Source organism: Stylophora pistillata, chromosome 1, assembly GCF_964205215.1.
Source record: "Stylophora pistillata chromosome 1, jaStyPist1.2, whole genome shotgun sequence".
Classification (NCBI taxonomy): Eukaryota; Metazoa; Cnidaria; class Anthozoa; order Scleractinia; family Pocilloporidae; genus Stylophora; species Stylophora pistillata.
In genome coordinates, this window is record NC_142519.1 from 56,949,941 (window position 1) to 56,960,729 (window position 10,789).

At 38.8% G+C, this 10,789-nt stretch overlaps 1 protein-coding gene and 1 pseudogene across 1 annotated transcript; one reads left to right on the top strand and one right to left on the bottom strand.

The window, feature by feature from the left end:
• Positions 1-332: 332 nt before the first annotated feature.
• On the top strand, positions 333-2,976 carry LOC111343710 (uncharacterized). The gene is made up of 2 exons (XM_088725048.1): positions 333-429; positions 747-2,976. The coding sequence occupies exons 1-2, from the start codon at positions 423-425 to the stop codon at positions 1,484-1,486; spliced, it is 747 nt and encodes a 248-aa protein (XP_088581174.1). The 5' UTR covers positions 333-422; the 3' UTR covers positions 1,487-2,976.
• Positions 2,977-3,337: 361 nt separating this feature from the next.
• Positions 3,338-6,774, bottom strand: LOC148743250 (uncharacterized; annotated as a pseudogene).
• Between the last annotated feature and the right edge of the window lie 4,015 nt (positions 6,775-10,789).

Sequence of the window (10,789 nt, forward strand, 5' to 3'; positions counted from 1 at the left end):
AAAGAAAACAATAGGGAAACTGTTATCTCCCGATAACTGTAGTTGAATGGCTCTCCATCCGCAGAGGCTCTACAACGGCTTTACTGACTGCATTTCAAACGCAACTTATCAACTTTCTGGAGAGCAGCAGTAGAAGCCCGTCGAGTCGATCTCACAAGGGAAACAAAAATGCTTGAAGTCAGCGACGGTTGGAGTCAGCTGAGAGTATTAAAGTGACTGAAAAAATGATTCAAGGGAAAACAGATTTTGTTTCAGTTTCCGGGGGATTCCGAGCTTCCTTATTTTCAGTTAGATGACCATTCGGAGGTTTTATATGACGCTGGACGCTATAGACTGCTGATATACCGACGGCTCATCTTGAACACAAAGTTTCTCGTTGCCCAGCTCACAGATTAGGGTGCAGTAAAAAGGCGGGCTTTAGAATGGAAGGTCAGACTGGTTCCACTTTCGTTTATAGTTTGCTTAAAAGAAAGGAAAAAATAAGCGGCAGTTTTACTTTTTTTTCGCGAAAATTTAGAGTTTAGTACGGTAGTTCTTTGTTTTGTCCTGAAGCTAATTGTCTTTGTTTTTGAAAGAACGTTAGACCACGTGCCGTCCATGCATAAGAGCTCACAAATATCTGGAAGAAAGACGTACATTTGTTCTTGCTTACTTTAAAATTAGTATTATTTTATACTTTTCCTTTAACCTCTAAATCATATTTGCTTGTTCTGGTTTTTTTGTTTTTGTTTTTATTAATTTAACAGGTGAAACTGTGCCCCAACTCGTGCAGAGTTCTGAAGCCTGTGCGGCTAGTTATTGGTACGCAGTGACGCAAAACTTTGGGTCGTCCTCAGAAGTTTTCACTGAACACCCCATACATAAAGATGAAGTCCATCATAACTGTCCTATATGCAAAAAATCGTTTAAATGTAAATCTGAACTGATGCGACATCACAGAGCCCACACAGGTATTCGACCTTTTATGTGTCATCTGTGTTTTAAGAGCTTTAACTACAACAGTGCTCTCTTGGAACATTTACGTGTACATTCTGGAGAGAAACCATACAAATGCAGTGAGTGCAACAAATGTTTTAGACAAGGGTCGACTCTCAACAGACACAAAAAGATACACACAGGAGAAAAGCCGCATCAATGTGAAGTCTGTGGCAAGTGTTTTTCTGAAAAGAAAGGCCGCGATGTTCACAAAAGGACACACATTTGTAAACAGCCATTTTATTGTTCCAAGTGCCATCAGTATTTCATGCGCAGGGCATCTCTGCTTAGACATATCAAGAAAAATCATCCAATTATTGAGTCCAGCACAGGTTGTTTAGATGACAAGACTGGAAAATACCAGAGTCATGAAAGCAAAGCACCTCAAGCTACAGAGGTAACAGTGAAAGTAGAGAAACCAGATAGTGAGGAAATGAGTCTTGAGATGCTCATTAAAGAAAGTGACCTTTTGACTGATTTGAACTATCTCAAAGAGGAGGTTGTAGACTGATATGAACAGAACTTGGTACCTTTTTCTCTTATTACAGCGAGACATGGAAAAATACTAACACATTGATTTGATTCTGACAGGTCAATAATGTGTGCCGACCAACAAGTGTAAAAGAGTTTCCAAAGCTAACTTTTCAAGCATTAGCCCTTTGTCATTCACTCTGATGAAGGGGTAAGGCTTGGTGTATGAGCCTTAGAGATTCTATGGTGGCCAACTGACATAATCAACCCAATTGATCAAACCAAATTATCTTATAATACCCCCTTGTGTTGCAGCAACTTGGTTTCTTTAGAAACTTACCAGTTACTTACCCTTATCTTTAACGACTATAAAGTTCAGAGCATGCAAGAAAACCTCAAACTGATTACTGTTACTGTTTGTAGCTAAATTTTCACAAGTCTGAATGGCTTTTTTCTTTTCGAAATAGTTCTGCTCACTTTTTTTTTTTTTGAGTTTCACAATGAAATTAATCACCAGTAAAGGCTTGTTTCATCCCTTCAGCACCCAAGAGTACGCCATTACTTTACTTCAATTTTTCATACAGTTATATCTCTGCCAAAAAAGCAGGTGAACGAAATTTAAAAAATTTTCAGCCAGGGAATATTGATGATATTTACCATCACTTTCTTCGGAACAGCAAACAAAGAAATGTGTTGAGATTTGACTGGAGAGTTTGCTTTCAGATCTTGGTTGTTGAAGGAAAATATTTTGTACATTTTCCCATTTTTCTAGTTTAACCCTTTCACCTTCAAGATCTCCTTTATTTATTTATTCTCATCATTTATCTGCTTTTTATTATATTGATATTGTGAAGAGGAATTCTATCTTTGTCATTTGGTCAGGCAGGATAGTGTTTCCCAACAGAAGAAAGGGCTTTATAATGGTAATACAGCCCAACAGAGTCTAATTTTGTCTGTAATAACATGAGAGATAAAAAGAAAAAAACAGAACAACTGCAAAACAGGACTGCAAAAAGTTAATCTTAAGGATAATTGCAGATAGAATTGTAGGACTCAATGCTACCATCAATTGATGAAACTCTGAAAGAATTTATGGAACAAAATGCCCTTTAGTAAGAGAATTCTTAAATGCAAACAAAGAAGTTAAGTTTTTTTCATTGAGACCTCAAAGCTTACAGTCCAATTCCAAAATTTGAAGAGTCTCCAGCAATTGTCTTTGAGTATCATGAAAATGTTAAACAATCATACTCACATAGATATTATTATCAACATAATATTTAAGATTGTATTTATTAAGTATTTAATATCTGTCTTTATCTTGTCATCTTCCTGTTCATTTTCCTATTTCTAGATTAACTTAGCTAGCCTCTTACTTAGTAGGGAATTCATTTCCTGTTATGAAGTTCTCCTCTGGATGACACATACATTGTCTTATTATCACTTAAATAGTGCTTCTGACAGCCAATCACATGCACAAATTTTGTAATGGTTTTGATTAATCAGTGTCAATGAAATGATTTTTACAGTTTCCATTATAGAGAAGGAAATTTTTAACATTGAGTTAGGTTTTATAGGACCATCTTTAGCCTGAAAGAAAGGTTGAAGGCCTTAGAGCCAGGGGGGCTACTCGATATATTCCTGGGTGGGGAGGTGCGGCGCGGCCCCTCATACCCTGACCCTGTTTAAGACAAATATCACTGATTTTCCCACCCTGTTTAAGATAGAATTCCGATTTTTGATACCTTGTTTAAGACATTTAATGTGCCTGGTATCAATGCCAAAATCAACCGAGTTCAATATTAATTAAAATTAGAGCTTGTAAAAATTTTGCTGTTCATCTTCCAAGAAAATATATCCTGTTAAGACAAAAATTGATAAATCGATACCCTGATTAAGACAAAAAATGATAAACTCGATACCCTGTTTAAGGCAAAAATCTCGAAAAACATACCCTGGCTGGCCGCATGTCCCCATTAAGCCCTTATAAGGGAGTAACCCCCCCGGGCCTTGGAGCCAGTAGGAGGTCTGCAAAGGCAACTGGGACTTGTTGTTTCTAGTGCCAGACCCCTGACAAACCTATCCACAACTCAGCTCAAATCTTCTTGCGGGCGGGGAAACTCAAACAGTACACTTGAATGCCGGCAAATTCTCTATTACGAAGCTGTAAACCCCCCTGTTTTTGTATCATATTTGACGCGAACGGGCTTGAAGTAAAGCGGACCTCTGTGTTTCTTGACATGATTTTTGGTGGGCCGTTCCCAATGTTCACGTAACCCTTCAGTTTTGACACTAGTTTAGAGAAAGGACCAGGGATTATGACTCCACCGTAACCTGAAATCTGCAAACAGAGAGGAGTCAATTATGTTAATCAAACGACTGAATCTTGCAGTGGAGCGCAGTACGCATGCGCAATACTGTTCCCAGAGTTGTTTCATTTGGACTAGTGGTCGGAGAAAGGACGGGTAGTAGGGGCTCTTGGGACGGCAATGAGTAAGTTACTATAAATACCTCTTGACTTATTTTTCCTCCCACTTGAAATTTTTCGCTATAAATCACGCTGTAAATAAGATGTAATTCCTCTTTCTCTAAACGAGCCATCTTTCTTGTGTCGAGCTCAGTTTTCTGCAGTATGCTGTTCAGATCTGGATCTTTGAAGTACTCTTGGTCTAGTGTCCCCAGCTCCAGTTCTCCCAGATCATACCGAATCTTGACATTTCCCTCCACCACGGCTGCCTTGAATCCAAAGTCTATCCAGCTAAGTGTTTTAGGCATCATAATATGGTAAAAGGTAGGCCTTTATAGATTATGCCAGTAAAAGTAGCCTATTATGCTAGTAGCATTGCTTTTTTTTTTGGCGAAATTACGCTAAAACTATGCTCTTTTTTCCAAATTGAATAAGTCCAAAAAATACATTTTTTTAATTAGAAGCCGTTGGTCTACAAGAAAGAAACGTAACAAATCCACACTGAAATTCAAATAAACATTTGGTTCGTGTTAACCCGGGCTCAGACCGTTTCAGACGCCGCTCAGTGTTTCACAGTGAATTACAAATGCTACTACTTGATCTCAAACTTAAAACATCGAATAACGTCACCAAGTGCTTGGGAGTAGAGATGAACAATGATCAAACTGTAGCATCAAAAATGATCCGATAATTATCAAAATGTGCGAATTATGCTAGCATTGCTACTTGGCAGAAATTGTGCCAGTTTGCTCAAATTATGCCGAAAATTATGCTAGCATAATCTATAAAGGCCTAGCAAAGGGGCGATTTCAGGGGGACGTACATTACTCAAAATGTAAGCCGTTGGCTTTTGAGTCAAAAAAGGTAACTTGGTTTTATCAATTGAGTTGATAATGTGAATTGGCCACTGTAAAGAGTTAACCCTCTAACTCCCAAGATCTGATTGTTAATTCTCCCCTTGACTGCCGCATGTCATTGCAATTAGTCACGTGAATTTGGTATTAGATCAAGATAACAACTTCTACCTGATAGGTTTGAGTATTCTCATAACATGATTGGTGAATAGTGTATGGCATATCTTAAGGAGAAGTTACAAGTTAATCACTTCTGGGAGTTCAAGGGTTAAAAGCTGACGTTTCAAGCGTTAACCCTTCGCCAGAGCTCTGACGAAGCGTTAGCCCTTCAGAGCTTCGAGCGTTAGCCCTTCGTCAGAGCTCTGACGAAGCATGGGCTAACGCTCGATATGTCAGCTTTTAAACTCCTTACGGTGGCGAATTTAATTTATCAACTTAGTTGATAAACCAAATTACCTTGTTACTCCCACCAACGCAGCAGCAATTTCTTTAGAAACTCACCCCCTTTACTCATTTGGAGTAAAAAAGCTCCCCTGTTTAGGGATACTTATCTACGATGACGCGTTGTTTAAATTTTATAAAATTTTTTGCCAGTTTCTGATGCGGGGTCAACTCGAAGGCGGCTTTTATTTCAAAAGTGTTTCTCAAGTTAACAAAATTATGTTAAATCATTTGTAAATATCATGTAAAACAGAACCATGATAAAATTTCCAATGGCTAGCTATTTTTGCAAATTTATAATGATGGTGAAGATTTACTTAGCCGTACACTACTCGTTACGTTTTTCTTTCTTACAATCCTCGAATAAACCCCACCATCGTCAACTCGATCGCGAGGACGGTATTTACAAATGATTTTTCTTCCATGCCGGCATATACGGCGTATTCGAGGGCACCGTCTGGTGGCGGTGGGGGAGGGGGAGGGGAACTGGGGGATTTTGGTCTCGCCACGATAATATTTACCTGATCCCCCATATACATAAAGCTCTGTAATATTCTCATTGGCAGTAAATGGCGGTCGATTTCCCATATTCCCTCCTTTATACTTTGTTTTTGATAAGTGATCCCCACCCTGTTCCCCCGAAAACCACCGTAACGCCCGCCCCCTTCCCCCCGCAATAAGTAATGATTGGTCCCCTACTGCGTTCAGCATCCTCTGCTCAGTGCGGAGTTTTAAATGGGGCAGCCGAGGTTAGTTCTTAGAGTTCTAATCTTTAAAGATTTAAAGATTTAAAGATTTAAATACACAAATGTGAAACAATTTTTAGTGTAATAGAAAAATCCGAGCCCCAGATGGGACTTGAACCCACGACCCTCCGTGATCTAGTCGGATGCTCTAACCACTGAGCTACTGGAGACTCTATGGTGAGCAAGGGTCAATTTGTGGGCCTCGACTGGAACCGCATCGCGCGGCTACACAGCCAAGTATTGGTAAGCACTTGTGAAACTCACTAACAGCATCACGCTGTCACATTAAGGCATATCAAGATGCGGCCAACCAACCTCCAAAGTGAGCATGTAAAGATGAAACAATACACAAATACACAAATAAACTGTAAAAAATCATAGATTATGAAAGCAAGGTAAAAAGTGTTACCTTTCCTGAGCTAAGAGACGATCTTTTGAAATTCTCTTGCTCTCTACTTCTCCCTTATTCTCAAATTGTTGAATAAGCATCGCTAAGTGTAGTAACTGTTGTTTTCTTGAGGCAATAAGTTCAAGAAACTCTTTTCTTTTTTCCTTCTTTACATAGCTCTCTAGTCCTGCAATAATCAGAAATTCCTTTTTGGCAAACAGCCGCCTATAAATCGGCCCTTGGGAGTGCGAAGGGCTTTACATCTGAAACGGAATTTGGACCAGGAAGGACGGGATAGAACGAGGAACCAAAATTCGACTCAGCAAATCCTTTGAAAATCTTTCTAATCATCTGAAGAAACAGCAACACGATAACAGATGTAAGTTACTCAATACCGAATGTTGAAAATAGGGGTGGTTTAAAAGCTGTTTCCTTCATTTTTGTAACCCTCTACACCCTAATATCAATATGTATATTCTCCATTCTGCTATCTATACATTTTCTAACTTGCTAGCAAGGAGAATTTGTTTAACAATCATCAAGAGCGTCTTTAGTTGGTTATCATTATCTTTATTCTCGTGACCTTAAGGTTACTTTTTTTTCTTTTATTGGACTAGATTGAAGTTAGACATTTTAGCTAACGTTTGACTCAGGGGCGATATCGTAAGGAGAAATTAGATGCTGATCATTAATTCTCATAAAATTTTGCAGCTTTCAAGAGGGTGAGATGAAAAGAAATTCTACTTTCATGAGTTGTGTGGCCTTGTTGTTGTTGTTACCCTAGGTAATAATTGATAAACGAGCAGCCAATATCAAGAATATAAGCGCGGCGTTTAAGTGAATGAAGCATGACCAGATTTTAATTTGCAACATGAAACTGATGACTCGGCTTTAATAGACTTCGTTAGATGGTTAAATCCCCCTGCATTCGCCTTAAGACTGGTAAATAATCTAATTCTTAAAATTAAGTGAATTTTTTTGATTAGGATTCTTCATAGTTTTAAATCTGGAGCATGAATTCAAAGTTCCTGTGTTGCCAATTAATATACTTCTCCGGCCGGGCTATGCGCTTTCAGGATTTTTGATCCCTCAGTAGAATTCTATTTACTTCCCAATTAGTGAGTTCAATGCAGAAATACCAGTGTGTTCCACTGGCTGGCAGTACAGTACAGTACAGTACAGTACAGTACAGTCTCTAAATAGCTTATGCAAATGCTAATCCTTCTGAAACGGAATAAGTTGGAAATAACGAGACACAGAAACAGAGGAGAGGACGTTTAATAATAATAATAATCAGATATTTAAACAGGAAGCTCTCTCACCCGTACGTGATCTACAGAGAGGTCCTGATCCAAAATAATATTACACAAATTGCAGATATTAAAAAAGTACAAAAGTAAGCTTTAGATTAAAAGATTAAAAGAAAATATTTCTAAACTGACACATAGTGCCAGAGTTCTTCAAGTCACTCTCCAAGGCATTCCAGTCTTTAAAGGCATGATAACAGGTTCTTTTTTTACCCTCGTTCCGTTTTATTGATGGAAGGCTAAGATGATCTTTGCAACGAGTGTTAAATCTATTTACATCGCTGTTTCTAGATAATTCCAATTTGTGAGATGGAAGTGCCTACGTTGTTTTAAATTTAACCAGCCGAGCTGATTGAGAGCATCGGTTGCAGAAGAGTACAGTGGTTTATCTAGAACAAGTTTTGCCGTCTTATTTTGCAACACCTGCAGATTGTTCATTAAGACAGCGTTATCCATATCACCCCATACCATATCAACATAATCAAGGATGGGAACGGAAAAGGCATTTGTAATAAAGAAGGCGTTCATTATACGGCAACAAATGCTTGATTCTACGCAAAAAACCTAATCTCTGGTTCACCGTAGATATCACATGTTCCACATGTTCGGTCCACGTAAAGCCGAATGGAGGATCATGAATACAACCCCCAAATACTTTTATAACATAACCAAAGTAAAGCGCGCGCTCTGATTGGTCAGTTTAGCGTCCCCCATTTGCCCATGGGTGTACGCTGCTGACGTGAGCAAATGCAAATACTATTTTTCCGCGCGCGCTTGTTTTTTCTGGTCGCGTAAGATTTGTTAAATAAAAGGGAACTCTTTAGCTACGATGTATCAATGTTATGTTATAAAACAAATGGTAAACACCACAGCGTACAATATTGAGTTATGGATGCACTTGGGAGGTTTGCTAAGCACTCAAGAAACTAGAGTCGCTCTTGGCTATCGCCTCGAGCGACTCTTACGCTTCTTTCGTACTTAGCAACCTCCCGCGTGCATCCATAACTCAATAGTGTACGCTGTGGTGTTTACCATTTGTTAAAAAGCTTCTAACACTATCGAGTTGATTATAAAGAACAAAAACCGGGAGACTGTTTAACTTGCGAAGCTTGGAATCACTACCAATAAGCATTGCTTTGGTCTTTATCAACATTAAGAGTAAGGTTGTTATCATTTAACCAGTTAGCAATAGCATGTAAGTCGGCATTTAGGGCGCACTCCAGACCACCTGGGTTTGAGTCATAGCAATAAAGCACTGCATCATCAGCATATAGGGCTACCTCCGAATGCTTGATGACAGTGGGAAAATCATTTATGTAAATAAGAAATAACAAAGGGCCCAATATGCTGCCCTGAGGCACGCCATGCGTAACAGGTAACAAATCAGACAATTCCGGACCGCAAGATGTACGTTGCCTTTGTCCCATTAAGATATGACTCAAACCATTTAGCCGTGTCAGAAGTCACCCCAAAAGACGACAACTTTCGTAGCAAGATTGTGTGGTCGACCGTCTCAAAGGCCTTGGATAGGTCCAAGAATACGGCTCCACACAGTTTACCCCTTTCCATATTTAATAAAATTTCATCGGCAAAACTCAGTAGAAACAGCGTTAACTGTTGAATGTTTAGGCCGAAATCCGAATTCCTTTTCATTGTGTAGGCTATGTTGGTTAAGGTATTGATAAAATTGATAATGCACAGCCATCTCTAGGATTTTACTGAGAGTTGGTAAAATAGAAATAGGGTGATAATCACGGGCTAGTACGGTTCTCGGCTTTGAAAAGTGCTGTGACTTTAGCGCATTTCCGGATGTTAGGAAACTCGTTGGTTGGAATTGACAGATTTAACAATTTTGCAATTGATGGAGTTATAGTTCGAGAAGCACATTTCAGTAAACGGGAACTGGTTCTGTCTAACCCGATGGCCTTATTGCGCTTAAGGGCGCAAATCTGTTGTAAAACAAAGGATTGGCTTACGGTTCTTAACTCAAAAGAAACCGTCGCTGATTCAGCAGCATGAGTTTCGCAAGATTTACACAATTGAGAGATTGAGAGAATTTCTCTGCCAACAATCTTCCAACAGAAGGAAAGTAGTCATTCAGGGTTGTAGCAATGGATTTTGGGTCGTTATATTGTACTCCACTTGCAATTATACACTGCGGGTTATGGATGAGCTACTAACGTTGCATGAGGAAGCTTCATTCACTGCTTTCCAAACCATGCTAGAATCGCCTTTACTTTCTACAATTAGGTTGCAATAGTAATTTGACTTCGAGGACTTAATTTCACGATTCACAAAATTTCGCAGCTTTCTATACATTCCACAGTGGTATGTAGAGTTTAATTTCTGTGTTTTCCGCAGATGATAATTGCGATCGCGCATCGCTTCAGCAATTTTATTATTCATCCAAGGAGTTGTCGTGCCATTTACTCGGCGCTTTTTAAGCGGTGCATGAGAATCCGCAACTTCGGTAAATAATCTGTTCCAAGTCAAGACTGAGTCGCTGACATTGCTTTTATCATCGACAATGTGACACGGAACATTTTTTAAGTGCTGGATAAAGGCATTTTCATCAAATCCTTTGAATGAATTATATTCTATTGTCCTCGGTGTGGCCTTTGAGACACCACTGAGCTTTTAGCACACAATGAATTAGTGAATGATCGCTTATTGATAGAGACACAACGCCGCTATCAACGATTCGGTGCTGATTATTAACCAGGATCACATCAATTAACGATTTGGACTGTTCTGTCATGCGAGTTGGCTTGGTTATAATTTGAGACAAGTCCAAAGAACGCCCATGTAAAGTTATGCAGAATCTGCATATTTTGCTTGCATCCACTGAAACAGGCTTCAGCAAGAGGTCAACATTCATGTCCCCCAGAATAATTAGATCACTCAAAGTTCAAAGTAGACGGTTTGTACATATACATTAAAAGCTATGAAAGTCGGATGCAAGAACGCACAAATCTTTTATCGGTTGTACGTTTGTTTACTATTTTTGTTGTTGTTGTTGTTTTTTCCTCTTTGAAGCTTTTCCTGTTTTCTTGACATTGAAATTCATAGGTTATAAATAATAAAAAGTATATAAATTGTTATTTATAATTTATTTAATTTTAGAATTCTTTGAAAATGTGTTT